General features: G+C 44.5%; 1 protein-coding gene and 1 long non-coding RNA gene across 2 annotated transcripts; both read right to left on the reverse strand.

Annotated features, from left to right (window-relative positions):
• Positions 1 to 525: 525 nt before the first annotated feature.
• LOC125514800 lies at positions 526 to 2,981 on the reverse strand. Its single transcript, XM_048680155.1, has 8 exons — positions 2,938 to 2,981; positions 2,563 to 2,661; positions 2,418 to 2,489; positions 2,079 to 2,159; positions 1,362 to 1,424; positions 973 to 1,218; positions 840 to 885; positions 526 to 742 (listed from the first exon to the last, which is right to left on the reverse strand). The coding sequence occupies exons 2-8, from the start codon at positions 2,566 to 2,568 to the stop codon at positions 735 to 737; spliced, it is 522 nt and encodes a 173-aa protein (XP_048536112.1). The 5' UTR covers positions 2,569 to 2,661; positions 2,938 to 2,981; the 3' UTR covers positions 526 to 734.
• Positions 2,982 to 6,727: 3,746 nt separating this feature from the next.
• LOC125514808 lies at positions 6,728 to 8,743 on the reverse strand. Its single transcript, XR_007286628.1, has 3 exons — positions 8,319 to 8,743; positions 7,895 to 8,050; positions 6,728 to 7,209 (listed from the first exon to the last, which is right to left on the reverse strand). It is a non-coding gene; the product is annotated as an uncharacterized LOC125514808 (long non-coding RNA).
• Positions 8,744 to 19,366: the final 10,623 nt, after the last annotated feature.

Raw genomic sequence — 19,366 nt, forward strand, 5'->3', positions numbered from 1 at the left:
ATTCGCCTCTTATACGCGTCTCTAAATGTACATAAGAATATTTATACAAATCGAATATTTTACTTCAGATATTATTTGATTAATTTCAATTTTGTTTCATCGTTTCAAATGCAATTATTTTTAGTGTCATGGTTGCACATGCAAATTGGTCAAATAATATTGTAATATGAAGCCATCATTCCACTTCATAGATTGCATTTGCAAACATTGGCAACCTCAGTAACAACATCCAATGCATTAATTAGCACGAACAATATCTCCACTAAAAGTACTACCTCCGTTTCAATTTACAAGTCCTACACGTATACCTAGGTTGCCAATTTTATCACCTTAATATAAACTATATAACACAAAAATTATATGGTTTGAAAATAGAACATTTGAAGTTTATATTGGTATATTTTTTGTAATATATGACTTGTATTACGTTGGTCAAATTGACGACCTAGAGGCACGCGCACGCCCTGTAAACTGAGAGAGAGGTAGTACATGGAGTTCACAGCTGAATAATATCAAACATTGATATGAAACATGCGATCATGAAAATAAATAAGAAAAGATCCTATAGACTAGAACTATTTTTCTCTATGAAGCTAACATCTATACATAATCCAGAATATTTGTTCATTCAAAGATAGATTCGCCAACTGCTCCTGACTCTAGTGCACTCCCTTTTCAAATCGTCAACTACCCAGCCACTCCTAGCTCCTTTAATGCACTCACTTTTCAAATCCTCACCGCCCTGAAAAGGAGAATGAACACCATTTACATGAACACATGTTTATAGATAACTGCAAGATAAGAGATTCTTTGATGAAATTATAAGAAATGTATCATACCAATGCTTTGTGGTTGTGCTGGAGGAGTTGGCCTAACTATTTTTACCTAAAAAACAGAAAGATTCTCGATAACTAACTTATCACACATGTGCAGATTGGAGCATACACGATGCTTGAATGAAAACATACTTACATGTGAGCGAGGCCAAGCAATAACAGAACCCACGGCATCCCTTACTGTTTGGAATTTTTCATATGGTCTGACTAGTTTCTCATCTCCTAGATATGTACAACCGCGAACATGAACTGCAACATATTGCACTCCAAGCATGTTTCCTCCAACCACATACGTTTTCTCTTTACTCGCTAAAGTTCCTGTGGCCACGAGTTTGTCTTTGTTTCTCGGGTTCATTGAATACAACACGACTTCAACTTTATCCTATTTTTCAAGAAATGAAACATTTGTTATTGATGAACGTGAGAAGAATTCATTTTAAACAAATAAGAACAATTTCACAAATAATTAGACCTACTATCTATTATACAATCATTGTCATTTGGATATGTAGCCTATATATGTACCTGCTTAGTGACTTGGTGATGACCACATGGCTTGGTTGCATTACTATTTTGAGCATGAGCATTCTGCAATTAAATAGGAATATGCGTGAAGGGAGACACATGATAAACTACCATCAAGAATGATAGTTTTGAAGAGTTCCATTACATGCACCAAGGAGCCTTATTCTACACGTACTTTCAGTCTGCACATTTTGCTATCAAATTAGATTAATGTCTTACTACAAAATTATTTATTGTGAAAACTAAGCATGAATGCAGTATGCAAACAAATGAAGTTGACGTCGTGTAAATTTATACACTGAAAACAAAATTCACCTAATATTCAAGGGCCAGGTGTTCCTCAAAATCTATGCAGGGTTACCACCAAAAAGAACATGTATGCAAGATTGGTGTTCTATTAGTACTCATGTATCAGTTCAAGAGTGATTAATTAGTTCATTTGAATAGGAGATCTCTTGGAGCAACAATGATATGTGTGTGTGACTAACTTTTGGTTCCATCGAGCCAAATCATGTTACTGTTGTATGCAATACAATTTTTTAATACCTAGTTGAATCTAACTTATGATCTGCTAGTAGTGTCACGACAGTATTTCAAACGAGCTTGTCAAAATGGGATTGGTGTCTCATAATAATGTCATTTACCATGCACTTAAAATACAAAATTGGACAACCTTTCGTACAATCATTGTCATTTAGATATGTAGCATATGTTTACCTGCTTAGTAACTTGGTGAAGTCGTAAACTTAGTTCAGGACCACCTTGCTGCACAGCAAGATTATTTTCAGCATGGGCATTCTGCAATTTAATAGGAAAAGGTGTCATCGTCATCATTGATAAAAAACTGGATAAGTCCTTGCACATTGGTTAAGATTACTAGGACGGTATATACGAACCCAATCAGGTTATAGTTTCTAACCAAAAGGTTAATATTTCACAAAGTTTTAACTTGATGGTAAGATAGCTTTCCAATATTTGACTAGTATAAGGGTTCAACCAATACCAAAATTACTAGCAGGAGATAATTGATAACTTAGTGCAGGTTAGTTGACACACCTTAGTGATCACATGTTCATGTGGTAAAGCTGCACTGCCACAACCCTCTTTCGATTTGGTTTGTTGCGGCTCCTATTAAAGCAATAGTTGTAAGACATTGGAATGGACCTGCACTAAATAGTACATGAAAAGCCCATTACATTACCTGCATGGTAGTTCGTGGCTCCTGCACATCATCATTTGATTGTTTAAGGACATTATAAGATTCACATTGGAGATGGTTATCTCTTTCAGGTAGAGTTACCTGAAATAAAATTATAGTAATAGCACATCAGTATTCATTAATTTCATCTTTGCACATATATAACTGGGTTTCATATGCTAACTTGATAATATCAAGGGCGAAGTATCAAGTGAAAATAGGTTTTCAGTGAAAATCTGAAAATCCTCACGTGGTCCATCACATCTATAATGAACGACACTGATCAAAGGTGGGATTTCTCATGATCCACTTAAACGAAATTAGCGGAAAACCCCCTAACTTGTCCACCGTCAAGAAGGAAAAAAATCCTTGCCTTGCCTTGCCTTGTGAATCACGTTTCCATGGAGAATCACGTTTCGGCGGCCATTAGCCCTTGCCTTGCGACAACAGCGATGGCCCCTCCTATGGCAGCAACAAGGCCTCCGTCCGCTGCAGCTCATCATCCATCGGTGGCGACTTGAGCCATGCCCTTCCCTCCGACGGCAGCGATGGGTCCTCCCACGACAGCAACCGGCCCTCCGGGCCCAATTTTCAGTATTTGCAAGCAAGATTAGAAACAAACAGAGGGACAAGCCACAGCCAAACATTACACAGCCCTTATGATCGAGCTAGCGTAGCTAACTCGTACACTATTACAGAGAGCTGGAACATTCAGTTAGGCAAATGGCTACACATCACCTTGATGTCTCTTGAGCTCATGACACAATGTTCAACGAGATGCTTCAGATTTTCAGTTTGCGAAACATGAGCTCAGTTTACAATCTTTACAAGCAAGATTAGAAATAAACAGAGGGTCAAGCCTCAGCAAGACATTACAAAGCCCTGATGACTGAGTTAGCACAGCTAAATCAATGCACTATGTTACTTCCTGTACCAGCAAGCTGGAAGATGCAGTTAGGAAAGCGGCTACACAGTGCCTTGATATCTCCTGAGGTCATGACAGAATCTGCAGCGAGATGCTTCAGGTTTTCTAGTATATTCATCACCATCGAAAAACTACAGGGGAGTTGAATAGCTGTAGCACTAACAGAACAATAAATCTTAGTGCAAAAGCTTCAGCATTTGTACAATTCTTCAGAGAACAGAGGTTGTGCTGAACGTTTCATCGGACAACTAAATAGTTGAGGTACAATTCTTTAGATAACAAAGGTTGTGGCCGCCTCGCCTCGGGCCTCGTTGCTGCAGGAAGTCTCGGAGTTGGGGAATTACAAGATGATTTTGTCTAATCACTTAGAGAATAGAGGGTTATCTGCTAATTGCGCTTAAGTGGATAGTTAAGGATCCCACCTTTAATCGGTGGCGTTCGTTACAGATCTGAGGGTCCATGTAGGAACTTTCAGATTTTCACTGAATACCTATTTCACTAGATACTTCGCCAATACCAAGCATGCAATGAGATCCAATTCTGCGTAAAAGTTAAGTTAATGCAAAGCAGGAGATGAACATTCTGAAAGAACAATCAGCAGTTATGTGGTTTCACTAGTACAGACTATAGAACTACAAAAACAAGTGCTCACCCAAACAGTTTACAAAGAAACAATTAGGATGGGACTCTTCCCAAATGGTTCTGCCAACATAGTTCTTTGATATTTGTGCTACTAGTATCTATGCCTGATGTGGCTCAATGGGTGTTACTAATTACTCTGCTCCTACCATGGAGCAGAGCTCCTGCAGGTTGCACAACCGGACATCAAACCTTCACACCGATTAAGCCACAAGAAATCAAACTAAAGATCAATGAATCTCAGTAATTTCTGCACCAAGACCTGAGAGAGCACAGCACAATGGTGAGGACCAATACGAACCTGGGGCGCAGCTACCCTGGGCAGGATGGCTGTACTCGTGCTTGCTCTAATTAATCCACCTGTAGGTTGGAGACGAAATTGCTCGTTGCAGCAGCCGATTCCTCCGACCTTCCCGCCCAATCGCCGCCGTTGGCCCCAACGCACACGCCGGCCGGTCTCTGTCCCCGACCTCCACGGCCTCCAATCGCCCGCCCGCCCGCCCGCCTGCTGAGTCTTCGTCAGTCCGCACACCAAGCCAATCAATCCGCATTCATGAGATTGAGGCGATGCACATCAGCGGACGGATTGGAGGGATCCCATTAGATGGATTGAGATGGATTAGGAGGTGGAAGAAGAGGAGAAGTGGAGAGATGGCGACGTGGGCGACGAGAAGTGGGGAGAGGGCGGCGTGGCAAAGTATATTGCGGGGATATTCTTTTTCTCAATAATAAAAGCGTTGGCGCGCTATTTCTTGGCGGTAGATGGAAAATATGAGCGCTAAATGCTAAAATAATTACCTTTCAATAAAATACAGGAAACTTATACCTCCCGATTAAATACGGGAAACTTAGTTTGGAAAGGGCGTATTTGTTTATGTTATATACACAACCAAACAGAAAAAGAGCCCGTGATCACTTAATCTATGTGGTCTGGTCGATGAGTTCGTAGCGGCTTTGTGGATCGAATGTAGCATTTTACAAGGGCGACGACAACTCGTCCTCCACACGGCATTCGATTTGGACACCGTAGTTGGGTGCAGGACTCCAGCTCCGCCTTCACGTGACAGAGAAGCGCGGTGGTGGCGAGGGCGACTCCTCCTTCACGTGTGCTGGTGGTGGCAAATGCCACGTCGGATCATGACCCAGAGCGACTGCTCCATCATGAGCGCCATCTGGCAGATGTACTCAGCATCTGTGATGTAGTGCGGTGTGAACGGTGCTGAACCGCACTTAAATAGGCACGGCTAGACCAGGCGAAGGGACGAGAATCCATGGGAAGTCGGCTTCAATGCGGCACAACGGCTGGAGTAGGCTTCTTGGTCGCCACCTGGTTTGCGATCGTCTTGTGGGAAAACGAATAACTGAATCGGTCTGCGGACCGATGGGGTACCCTGCTGGATGGCGAATTGCATCCAAATCGCTCGCTCCAGAAGGTTGTGGGCGATTTAGGATTCCGCCATGAAGGTTGTGTGCAATGAGAGGAGGGTTTCGACCATATTGCCAAGGAGGTGGAGCAAGGCGACACGTAGAGCTAGTTGAAATGGGAACCAAGAAGGTATCTTTGATCGCCTCGTCGCCCTCAACGCACACACAAACATGTTTCCATACCTAAACTTCGTGACCTTCAAATCACCCTCCTTTCGCTAAATCTCTGATATTCCGCCACCAAACCAATTGATGGCCGCTTCAGATGAATTTCTGACAAACCCTACCCTCATATGCCCTCATCGGTGACAAATTAAACGCCACCAAGGTAGGGAGAGGTCGGATAGACCTTATTCAATGCCACATGTAAAACAATAAAACTATGGGAAATGAGAACATACTCAACCTCGGGATGACAGGGGCGGGTACATACTCCTCTTATCACTAACAAGCCGCTAGACAGGAAAGAGCGGGGTTTTTCAATTTAAATTTTTAACCGGTTTAGAAAAAATGATTAAAAACTTCCCCAAATACTACTCATCATGTGGTTGTCCTCGTGTCAAAATTTCATAATTTTCTGTACACTTTTTCCGGTTCATTTTTTGGCCAAATAGGGGCTGATTTGGTTTTTCAATTTAAATTTCAATCGGTTTGGCACAAATGATTGAAAATTTCCCAGAGTACTGATCATCATATGGTTGTCCTTGTGTAAAAATTTCATAATTTTCTGGACGCTTGTATTTCGGTTCAAATTCTAGGCCAAATTTTGGCTAAAAATGAAGAATGACTGAATCTATCAAATGGTGACTCCAAATTTGATGAAAATTCACAGAATACTAGTAATCATATGGTTATCCTTGTGTCAAAATTTCATCAAATCCTGGACACTTTTTTTGGTTCATTTTTTGGCAGCTGGATCATCAGCAAAGAACATATCTTTGGTTATGTGCATGCCGATCACCATTGATTTTCCTTTTGCCGATACGTTAAGTCGTAATGCTATGAACAACAGCCGAGAAGCAATATGGACAATGGTGCAAACACCACAAAAATGAATAGAAGGAAACTATACGCTGAACACATAAGACATTGTAGGCATGCTATACATGGACTAAGCCATATTTACCAGCAAGACAAGGACCATGGCAGCATGAACCATACTCAAGAATACAAGATAAGTTCAGCTACCAACATAAAAATGATCATGCCTCCAGACTCGAGCATCTGGGACTGATTTGAAGTGAGACATAAATGCAGCTATCATACCATCTTCACAAACCACATGCAAAGCATAAAAATAATGTATCCATGTCTAGTGTCTTGCACAATTAAAACCCAAGTACACTTGGGTTGTGCCCTGAAGTAGTACGAAAAAAAGACACCGATACATGAGCAAATGCAAATGATGGTTCAATGTAATCCTCTCCATGGCAAACCCACTTAGTGTAACCTTGAAGAATACCATCACATCTCCAGTGAGTCTTCACTCCATCATAACTCTGCATAGCTTTATTTCGGCAATTTACACAAGGACAAAGAATTCTATCACCAGCCGGAACATCACGGAATGCAAAAGACAGAAATTGCTCGACACCATCTTTGTAAGCAGCACTAGCTCTTGGTTGACTCATCCAACCTCGATCCATCGCCCTTTGATATGCCTAAGTAATGAAAAAAAATATGTCAGTGTATAATTTTACATGTATTATTTAAGAGATGAAAGCTGATTTAAATCTCTTTGTAAGAAAAGCATGTAATACATAGATATTTTAATTGAATGATTGGATCCAAATATATTTCATTAACCTTGCACTAAAAAACTTCAAAATAAATGTGGCATTGGTAGGTTTAACTAGTATGCAAAGGCGCCATTCAGTTCAATACAGTTGCACATATGCTGCCATCTTTCTCCCCCTAATCCCAACTCTGGCTACATCGAAAGGAAACACACACCACATGAAGAAACAAAAATATAAAACAGGACACATGATTGATATCATCTATGCAAGACCTTCAATTATCTAGAAAAACTTTTTCTTTCTAATCGTTGTAGGGACTTATTTCCTTCTGCAACTACTAAGATTGTTGGACTATCTAAGTATCCAAACTGAGCATAAAAACCATATTATAGGGTGCTTTAATAAACAACTATGTTAACTTCACTGCTTTATATCATCATGTTATTTATGATCTTGTGAGCATCTCAGATAAGCACCATATACAAAAATCAAGGTACAATAGAAGATAAAAAAAGGCCAATGATCACAAAATTCTTAATTATACAACAAAATTGATAAAAAGATGCCAAAAACTTCAAAAAACAGTATGGGGGTACAACAGAGTTACTTTCTCGATTGAGATTGAAGGCGGGTTGTTTGAAATCAAAGGCGGTGGTCCAATCTACGGTTGTTCGAATTTCTGGAGTTCATTCAGACTAACTGAAACACCGGGTGTACACACTTTGTTGAGGGCACCAATGAAATATATCTTCCCCTTCTATTTCTACAAGATCAAATGAAATTGATATTAAAATGTGCTCCCTTTCAAATCAACAATACATTATACATATACACAGTCCCTTGCATATACGCTACTCCCTCCGTCCCATAATATAAGACATTTTTGGAGTTCAAATTAAACTGCAAAAACGTCTTACATTATGGGACAGAGGTAGTAGTACACAGTTTTTCAGTCCAAATTCAATTTAATTTTCATCATACACTGATCAGCAGAACAAAAGGGGGCAGGCAGAGCTTTCTTAGGAAATTACCTGTGTCCCAGCTAGCTTGCTATTTGTTCACGGGAAGTCCTGGGTGGCAGAGTCCGGCCGAGCAGGCGAGCACCACCGGGAGAGGTCGGAGCAGACCGCCAGAGCCGGCGCGGGGGGCTGGCTGGAGCAGGCGAGGAGCACCACGTCCCTGGCGACTAGGCAGAGGGCCGGGGGCGGCCGGGGAGCGCCGAAGCAGAGGGGCCGGTGGCAGTCCTTGCGGAGGGCGTTCACCGGCGGCGGGCGGCGGCGCACTGGCAGGACCATAGTATGAGGCACGAGCTGGAGTTGGTCGCTGGAGGTGGTGGAGATTGGCTACGAGGAGGCGCAGGGCTGGATGAGGAACCAGTCCGGCGCGCCATAGATGGGCAGCTCAGGACGTGGCGGCGGATAAGGAGGAGTCAAGGAGCTGGAGTTCGGTTCGTGGGCTCCTTTACTGCACAAACGGGCCAGGTAATTTCCAATTTCTACACATTCTTTACATGGTTTTATTAATTTATTTGTTAAACTCCTTTTTTATCCTATAAAACGTCTCAAATATCGTCTCTGCCTATTTACACATGTCTAGGATTCCTGACGTTGTATTTTTCGTCTCAAGAAGCGTGTCTACACACTATATGTTTTCTAGTACGTCTTAGAAAAAGCGTGCCTACTGACATATTTTGTTGTAGTGTTGGTGGAATTGCTAAGTTCCTGAAATCAGCATTAACGAATGCACCACTTTGCAAACTTGTGCTAGTCACCACACATATCACAAAAATACATGGATAGCACCTCTAGAAAGATGTCAAAGCATATAACAAAACACATGTAGAGCTCAGGGGCATATCATGCACATAATAATCATGGAAAAAATGACAAAAAGCAAATTGGAGCAGCAGATCTGACAATTAACTCAAATAGCACTCTCCCAACAGCATTTCGGGCATCAAGATGAGCTCAAATGAAAATTATGCAATGAGATGAAATAATGTACTCTCTGAGACGAACATTTTGATACGCTACACGCGCAAAACGAAGCTACGGATGCAAAGTTACGGCATGATGAATATGGGCATATGAAACATGGAAAACTCGGGGACTTAGTAAATTTATACCTCCGCGAAAAGTCAACGCGGGACGGAGAGAAGCGGGACGGCACGGATCCGGATCTGAGACGGGCGTTTGGATACGGGAACTGGTGGATCTCATCCACCCGGGCGGATCTCGCCGGAGAATGGCCGGAGTTGGCGGGGGTGGCCGGGTCTGAGGTGTGGACGAACTCCGGTGGCCGGAGCTGATGCAACCACGGTGCGGGGAGGCCATGGCAGCAGTCGGCGCGGCGGGGAACGGCGGCTGGCGGCGCGCTGGGCTTCGGCGGCGGCGGAGCAGAGGGTGGCGTCGGCGGTTGGTGCGGCGAGGCTCGCCGCCGGCGGGTGGCTCGGGGCGCCGGCGGAGTTCATGGCGGAGGCGCGGCTTCGGGCAGCCTAGGGCGAGCGGTGGCGGACAGAGGGCCCGGTGCGGCCCAGTTCGGCCCCGGGGCGGGCCGGATCTGGGCCCCGCGAGGATGGCGGCGAAGTGGGCGCAGGGGAGGTGAGGTGGCGGCTCGGGATAGGCTGGTGGCGGCGGTGGGGTGACATGGCGTGACGCCACTGGCCGGAACGAGGTGGAGGGTGGACATGTCCATCACTGAGTGATTTGTCCGGCGGCGCGGAGAGGAACGGATCTAGGGTTCATCCGTGAATTTCGGGAGGGGAGCACATATTTATAGGTAGAGGGAGCTAGGAGAGTCCAAATGAGGTGCGGTTTTCGGCCACGCGATCGTGATCGAACGACCGAGATGATGGAGAGAGTTTTGGTGGGTTTTGGGCCAAATTGGAAAGGTGTTGGGCTGCAACACACACGAGGCCTTTTCGGTCCCTCGGTTAACCGTTGGAGTATCAAACGAAGTCCAAATGGTACGAAACTTGACAGGTGGTCTACCGGTAGTAAACCAAGGCCGCGTGACAAGTCTCGGTCCAATCCGAAAATGTTTTGATACCCGCACACGAAAAGAGGTAGAAAGGGACAACGGGTGACATAGGAGCGTCGGATTGCAAAACGGACAACGGGGAAAATGCTAGGATGCATGAGACGAACATGTATGCAAATGAAATGCACATGATGACATGATATGCAATGCATGACACGCAAGCAATGACAACGCAACAACATCGAATAACTGGACGACACCTGGCACAACGGTCTCGGGGCGTTACATGGGTATTCCAGGATTGCCTGTTTTTCTTTATGGACCGCCACCCAGGCCCAAAGGGATCATGAGATTTTTCATACTAGAAACTTCCGTGTGCAGACACAAGCTATTATGGGCTCTAGCATAGTTGATTAAGTCGTGCGAACTCTTACAGGGTAGACTAGCAAATGTAGGGGAAAGTAGGTGTAACGGTCTATCCATCGTAAGGTGATAGCGCTTCTGAAAGACCGTGTCTCGGTCATCCGTCTTCTCAAACACCATGTAGTGCGAGAAACCAAACGGAGGCGATCGAGTCTTGTGGGGAAAAGTGCGCAAACCTCTGCGGAGTGTATAAACTAATCATGGTTAGCCGTGTCCCTGGTTATGGACAGCTTGAGTAACTAGTACTTGGATTATCATGTGAACCTCAACATGTTACTCTAAAATTAAATTTGTTGGGTTTTGTTTAATGATGATACTTAATTGGGATTGAGAATGCTGTCAACCATTCTCAATGTTTAACAACTACCATAATAGTTAAATAAAATTTATTCCTTTGCAGTAGGGAAAAATTGGCTTTACGCAAAACTATAACCATAGAGCTTTCCACCAGCCAAATATGCATATAGTATAGCTGTTTCATTCCATTACTCTCTATGTGTTACCTTGCCAGCATATTCCATGTGCTGGCCCGTTTCGGGCTGCAACGTTAATGTTGCAGACTTTTCAGACGACGATTAAGGAGTTTTTAGGTCGTGGTTCTATACTCAGTGATGCCGTTGGAGTTGATGGACTCACTTATCTTCCAAGCCTTCCGTTGTTATCGTTATTAGATGGCCTTAAGCCATATTTATTGTAATAAGTTCTCTATTGAGACACTCGATGTAATAAGTGTGTGATTGCTACTCTGTTATAAATCCTCCGAGTACTGTGTGGTGTCAGCATTACTGATCCAGGGATGACACCTGAGCACAGAGATCAGACCGTTTTAGGTCTGGTCGCTACACATGTGTTGTCATTTGATGAACGGGATCACATCATTAGAGAATGATGTGATGGACAAGACCCATCCGTTAGCTTAGCATAATGATCGTTTAGTTTTTCTGCTATTGCTTTCTTCATGACTTATACATGTTCCTCAGACTATGAGATTATGCAACTCCCGAATATCGGAGGAACACCTTGTGTGCTATCAAACATCATAATGTAACTGGGTGATAATAAAGATGCTCTACAGGTGTCTCCAATGGTGTTTGTTGAGTTGGCATAGATCGAGATTAGGATTTGTCACTCCGTGTATCGGAGAGGTATCTTTGGGCCCTCTCGGTAATGCACATCACTATGAGCCTTGCAAGCAATGTGACTAATGAGTTAGTCATGTGATGATGCATTACGGAACAAGTAAAGAGACTTGCCGGTGACGAGATTGAACTAGGTATGATGATACCGATGATCGAGTCTCGGGCAAGTAACATACTGATGACAAAGGGAACAACATATGTTGTTATGCGGTTTGACCGATAAAGATCTTCGTAGAATATGTAGGAGCCAATATGAGCATCCAGGTTCCGCTATTGTTTATTGACCGGAGATATGTCTCGGTCATGTCTACATAGTTCTCGAACCCATGGGGTCTGCACGCTTAACGTTCGATGACGATTTGTATTATGAGTTCCGTGTTTTGATGAACCAAAGTTTGTTCAGAGTCCCGGATGAGATCATGGACATGACGAGGAGTCTCGAAATGGTAGAGACATAAATATTCATATATTGGAAACCTACATTCGTACACCGAAATGGTTCGGGTCATTTCAGATAAGTTTCGGAGTACCGGGGGTTACCGAACCCCCCCCTGTCGGTGTCAAAACCGGCGGATCTCGGGTAGGGGGTCCCGAACTGTGTGTCTAAGGTCGATGGTAACAGGAGACAAGGGACACAATGTTTACCCAGGTTCGGGCCCTCTCTATGGAGGTAATACCCTACTTCCTGCTCGATTGATCTTGATGAATATGAGTATTACAAGAGTTGATCTACCACGAGATCGTAATGGCTAAACCCTAGAAGTCTAGCATGTATGACTATGATTATGAGGATGTCTGTCTACGGACCTAGCCTTCCGGTTTATATAGACACCGGAGGGATCTAGGGTTACATAAGGTCGGTTACAGAGAAAGGAATCTTCATATTCGGAGGCGAAGCTTGCCTTCTACGCCAAGGAGAGTCCAATCCAGACACGGGTAGAGTCTTCGGTCTTCGTATCTTGACAGCCCATGAGTCCAGCCCATGTCCAATAGGTCGGACGCCCGAGGACCCCTTAGTCCAGGACTCCCTTAGTAGCCCTTGAACCAGGCTTCAACGGCGAGGTGTCCGGCGCGCAGGTAGTCTTCAGCATTGCAAGGCGGGTTCCCCTTTCCGAATACTCCAAGACAGTCTTCGGTCATAATGAACGTGTCCGGATCTGCAACACAAGTACCACACACAACCGCAGAGAATATAATATATCACGAGTCCAATCCACCGTTAACTTTTTGTAACGTGACATCACGTTTGCCCGGTCATTATTTCGAACCGTTTCTTGTCCTGCCGTCCCACATTTCGAGGCACGGTTTTTATTGGCACGTTTTGTCGAAACAGAGATCATGTCCCCTTATTGTGAGATCCTCATCAATACGAGCGTGGATAACCGAAACGTTCCATTGGTATGGTTCCTTAGGAATATGCAGGTTTTCACGCTTAAGAGGAGGCGTTCGATATTTGTTGCCTTTATAAAGGAGCCAAGGGTCGTCTTATTTTACGTCAACCCTTTCCTCAACCCTTCCAGCTTCGAGTCCGAGCACCCAAGGTTCGACTTCATTGCTTCTAGCTTCCCAATCATGTCCGGACCCAGCCCTCAGGGACGTTGGGTGGCTTCCTCTGTCACAGAGGAGGACATCGCGAAGCTTCGTGCAGCCAGATACCTGACCGCGGAGATCCCCCACATGCTTCCCGCTCGAGGACAGGTTATTCCCACTCCCAGATCCTGTGAGAGGGTTGTATTTATCTCCCACTTCCTGCGAGGGCTAGGATTCACTCTTCATCCCTTCGTCCGGGGGCTCATGTTTTAATACGGACTAGATTTTCACGATCTAGCCCCAGATTCTTTCCTTCACATCTCGACGTTCATTATCACATGTGAGGCCTTTCTCCGTATTCCCCCACACTTCGGATTATGGCTTAAGACCTTTAGTGTGAAGCCGAAGGTAGTCGATGGGGAACAAGCGGAGTGTGGAGGTGCTACAGTGAGCAAGCTTACTGATGCCCCCTGGCCAAAAGGCTCTTTCACCGAAACTCCCAACCTATGGCGGCAGGAGTGGTTTTACATCACTGCACCCTGCAGTACCAAGTGGGCGGCTATACCTGTGTTTCGATCTGGTTCTCCGTTACAGCTTGCATCATGGATTAATAAGGGGCTGACTGGGGATCAATTGATGAAGTGCCGACTCTACAGAGCCGCATCCGGAGCCTCCTAGAGAAGGACGTCGGTCTCATCAACATGGTTCAAGTAATGCTGGTCCGCCGAGTTCTGCCGTGCCAGCGACGGCCTCTCCGCATGTGGGAGTTTAATCTGGAAGGACCACGGACCCTCCAAGACTTCTTTGGTATTACACACAAAGGAATGTGGAAGTTGTTTTTCGGGAAACGAAAACAGTGGTCGGACACCACCGAGAACATAGGCCTCGACCGCAACTAATGATAAAAGTGAACATAAACGGTATTGCAATGATAGGAAATAAGGCCTAGGGTTCATACTTTCACTAGTGTAAGTTCCCTCAATAATAATAACATTATTGGATCACATAACTATCCCTCAACATATAACAAAGAGTCACTCCAAAGTCACTTATAGCGGAGAACGAACGAAGAGATTATGGTAGGGTATGAAACCACCTCAAAGTTATTCTTTCCAATCAATCCATTGGGCTATTCCTATAAGTGTCACAAACAGCCCTAGAGTTCGTACTAGAATAACACCTTAAGACACAAATCAACCAAAACCCTAATGTCACCTAGATACTCCAATGTCACCTAGATACTCCAATGTCACCTCAAGTATTCGTGGGTATGATTATACGATATGCATCACACAATCTCAGATTCATCTATTCAACCAACACATAGAACCTCAAAGAGTGCCCCAAAGTTTCTACCGGAGAATCACGACGAAAAAGTGTGCAAACCCCTATGCATAGGTTCATGGGCGGAACCCGCAAGTTGATCACCAAAACATACATCAAATGAATCACGTGGTATCCCATTGTCACCACAGATACGCACGGCAAGACATACATCAAGTGTTCTCAAATCTTTAAAGACTCAATCCGATAAGATAACTTCAAACGGAAAACTCAATTCATTACAAGAGAGTACAGGGGGGATAAAACATCATAAGATCCAACTATAATAGCAAAGCTCGCGATACATCAAGATCGTATCACCTCAAGAACACGAGAGAGAGAGAGAGATCAAACACATAGCTACTGGTACATACCCTCAGCCCCGCGGGAGAACTACTCCCTCCTCGTCATGGAGAGCACCGGGATGATGAAGATGGCCACCGGAGAGGGATTACCCCCTCCGGTAGGGTGCCGAAACGGGTCTAGATTGGCTTTCAGTGGCTACGGAGGCTTCTGGCGTCGGAACTCCCGATCTATTGTGCTCCCCGATGTTTTTAGGGTATATGGAGATATATAGGCGGAAGAGGTACGTCAGGGGGGCCACGAGGGGCCCACGAGGGTGGAGGGCGCGCCCAGGGGGGTGGGCGCGCCCCCCTACCTCGTGACCTCCTCAAAGCTTCCCTTACATGCACTTCAAGTCTTCTGGGCTTCTTTCCTTCCAAAAATGGGTTCCGTGAAGTTTCAGGTCAATTGGACTCCGTTTGGTTTTCCTTTTCTTTGAAACCCTAAAACAAGGTAAAAACAAAAACTGGCACTGGGCTCTGGGTTAATAGGTTAGTCCCAAAAAATGATATAAAAGTGTATAATAAAGCCCATAAACATCCAAAACAGTAGATAATATAGCATGGAGCAATCAAAAATTATAGATACGTTGGAGACGTATCACTTAGACGCACAGTTCGGGACCCCCTACCCGAGATCCGTCGGTTTTGACACCAACATTGGTGCTTTCATTGAGAGTTCCACTGTGTTGTCATCATAAGGCTTGATGGCTCCTTCGATCATCGCTAGCGATGCGGTCCAGGGTGAGGCTTTCCTCCCCGGACAGATCTTCGTGTTCGGCGGCTTCGCACTGCGGGCCAATTCGCTTGGCCATCTGGAGCAGATCAAAAGCTACGCCCCTGGCCATCAGGTCAGATTTGGAAACTTGAACTACACGACCGACGTCCGCAGAGACTTGATCTTCGACGGATTCGAGCCCATGCCGGACGCGCCGCACAGTCGCGACGAGCAAGACGTAACATGGAGCCGTGTCGCACCGCACAGTCGCCGCACATTCACAAGGGTCCTCACCGATCATGGAGCCGTGTCGCCGTCGCCTTCGCATAGGGCATACCTAACGTATGCGGTACTGTTAAAAACATACATTATTTCACGTACCTCGAAGCCTTTCAGCGGATGAAATCCTTTCAATTACCGTACCCATCAGCGTACGATGCGCTTCCGAAGCGGCAGCTTGCCCCAGAAGATCCTTCAGCGCGTCCGACCGCAAACTGTACGGACCCTTGATGTCGCTCTCCTTAGGAGCCGGATACTGGGGACTCCGTGCAGCCAAAGGGTTATCCTCTGGCCCTAGTGGATCCGGAGATACCCTTCGCGACGACACTTCAAGGTCGCCTGCTTCTTGAGCCGGGGTGTCCGGGGGAGGCGTTTCGCTATCCATCATCTCCGGAAGAAGATCCCCCGAAGATGACCTCTGTTGAGAAGGGCTGCGATCCGGACTACAATTTATAAGCATCGGTTATTGTCTTCGGAAGTAAGGTAGGATGTTTTCACTATTAAGTATTTTTCGATTACTTACAGCTCGGTAGAGGGCTGATCCCCGCGCGGACATTGTGCGGCAAGAATACCCTCCGAGGCAGGACCCTCTGCCGGAGATTTCTTCTCCCGTTTGGAAACCTTAGTTTCCGGATCTTCAGAGGTAGTCCTCTTCCTTCCCCGGGGAGAGAGAATGTCAGATTCTTCCCCTTGGTTATCCTCCCTCGCGGAGGCGCTCATTCCCTCGGTTGGAATACGTAGCGAAGGAGGCCCACTTTCGCCCTCTTTATTCCCCCCTTCATCTTCCTTTGAGGGCACTAGATAAGGTGCTGGCTCGAGCATCTTTTCCAACACCGGATTGTCCAAGCCCTCAGGAAGGGGGGCCGAACACCGGATCATCTTCGCCTTTGTTATCCAGTCCTGGTCAAAGAGCGATTCTTCAGAATGATGTCTGATACGTCCCCAACGTATCTATAATTTTTGATTGCTCCATGCTACATTATCTACTGTTTTGGGCGATATTGGGCTTTATTTTCCACTTTTATATTACTTTTGGGACTAACCTATTAACCGGAGGCCCAGCCCAGATTTGTTGTTTTATGCCTATTTCAGTGTTTTGAAGAAAAGGAATATCAGACAGAGTCGAAACGGAACGAAATCAACTGGAGAAGTTATTTTTGGAAGGAAACACACCTGATGGACTTGGACCCCACATCAAGGAAGAAACGAGGTGCTCACGAGGGTGGGGGCGCCCCCCTAGGGCGCGCCCCCTGTCTCGTGGGACCCTCGTGGCTCCCCTGACGTACCTCCTGCACCCATATATACCTACGTGACCTAAAACTTCCAGAACACACAATAGATCAGGAGTTCCGCCGCCAGAAGCCTCCGTAGCCACCGAAAACCAATATAGACCCGTTCCGGCACCCTGCCGGAGGGGGGAACCCTCACCGATGGCCATCTTCATCATCCCGGTGCTCTCCATGATGGGGAGGGAGTAGTTCTCCCTCAGGGTTGAGGGTATGTACCAGTAGCTATGTGTTTGATCTCTCTCTCTCTCTCTTGTGTTCTTGATTTGGCATGATCTTGATGTATCGCAAGCTTTGCTATTATATTTGGATCTTATGTTTCTCCTCCCCCTCTTCTCTCTTGTAATGAATTGAGTTTCCCCTTTGAAGTAATCTTATCGGATTGTGTCTTTAAAGACTTGAGAACACTTGATGTATGTCTTGCCGTGGATATCTGTGGTGACAATGGGATACCATGTGCCACTTGATGTATGTCTTGGTGACCAACTTGCGGGTTTGTGACATTGGGAACCTATGCATAGGGGTTGGCACACGTTTTCGTCGTGATTCTCTGGTAGAAACTTTGGGGCACTCTATGAGGTTCTATGTGTTGGTTGAATAGATGAATCTGAGATTGTGTGATGCATATCGTATAATCATACCCACGGATACTTGAGGTGACATTGGAGTATCTAGGTGACATTAGGGTTTTGGTTGATTTGTGTCTTAAGGTGTTATTCTAGTACGAACTCTAGGGCTGTTTGTGACACTTATAGGAATAGCCCAACAGATTGATTAGAAAGAATAACTTTGAGGTGGTTTCGTACCCTACCATAATCTCTTCGTTCGTTCTCCGCTATTAGTGACTTTGGAGTGACTCTTTGTTTCATGTTGAGGGATAGTTATGTGATCCAATTATGTTAGTATTGTTGAGGGAACTTACACTAGCGAAAGTATGAACCCTAGGCCTTGTTTCCACACATTCCAATACCGTTTACGCTCACTTTTATCACTTGCTACATTGCTGTTTTTATTATTTCAGATTACAAAAACTATTATCTACTATCCATATTGCACTTGTATTACCATCTCTTCGCCGAACTAGTGCACCTATATAATTTACCATTGTATTGGGTGTGTTGGGGACACAAGAGACTCTTTGTTATTTGGTTGCAGGGTTGCTTGAGAGAGACCATCTTCATCCTACACCTCCTACGGATTGATAAACCTTAGGCCATCCACTTGAGAGAAATTTGCTACTGTCCTACAAACCTCTACACTTGGAATCCCAACAACGTCTACAAGAAGAAGGTTGTGTAGTAGACATCAAGCTCTTTTCTGGCGCCGTTGCTGGGGAGGTGAGTGCTTGAAGGTATATATTTAGATCTTGCAATCAAGTCTTTTAGTTTCTTGTTTTATCACTAGTTTAGTTTATAAAAGAAAACTATAAAAAAATGAAATTGAGTTTGTCTCATACGCTTCACCTTTTTAATATTTTTCGTAAGTATGATGGAAAGGATAATTGTGCTCAAGTGCTAGAAGAAGAAATCTATAAAATGTTTGGCACTAAATATTTGAATGATGAGCATGATTGCAATGTTGTTAGTACGAATTCCTTGAATATCCATGATGCTAATGATATGCAAAGCCACAAGCTTGGGGAAGCTATGTTTGATGAAGATGATATTTTTTGTCCCCCAAGTTTTGATGAGCAAATTTATTATGATGAAAGCATGCCTTCTATCCATGATGATTATTGTGATGACACGTATGCTTTAAAGAACAATGATAACCATGAAACTTGTTATCTTGATCTTAATTTTCAATCACATGATAGTTATTTTGTTGAGTTTGCTCCCACTATTATTCATGAGAAGAATTTTACTTATGTGGAGAGTAGTAAATTTTCCATGCTTGTAGATCATGAAAAGAATGCTTTAGGTGCTGGTTATATTGTTGAATTCATTCATGATGCTACTGAAAATTATTATGAGGGAGGAACATATGCTTGTAGGAATTGCAATAATATCAAGTTTCCTCTCTATGTGCTTAAAGTTTTGAAGTTATGCTTGTTTTGCCTTC

This window comes from Triticum urartu, chromosome 1 (assembly GCF_003073215.2).
Source record: "Triticum urartu cultivar G1812 chromosome 1, Tu2.1, whole genome shotgun sequence".
In the NCBI taxonomy this organism is placed as follows: Eukaryota; Viridiplantae; Streptophyta; class Magnoliopsida; order Poales; family Poaceae; genus Triticum; species Triticum urartu.

What these genes read in the sequence shown, in the direction of transcription:
- LOC125514800 (XM_048680155.1), bottom strand. An exon ending in ATCACCAAGTCACTAAGCAG is followed by an intron (nt 1,219 to 1,361) that starts GTACATATATAG and finishes CTTGAAAAATAG; the next exon opens with GATAAAGTTGAAGTCGTGTT. An exon ending in TTGCTTGGCCTCGCTCACAT is followed by an intron (nt 886 to 972) that starts GTAAGTATGTTT and finishes TCTGTTTTTTAG; the next exon opens with GTAAAAATAGTTAGGCCAAC.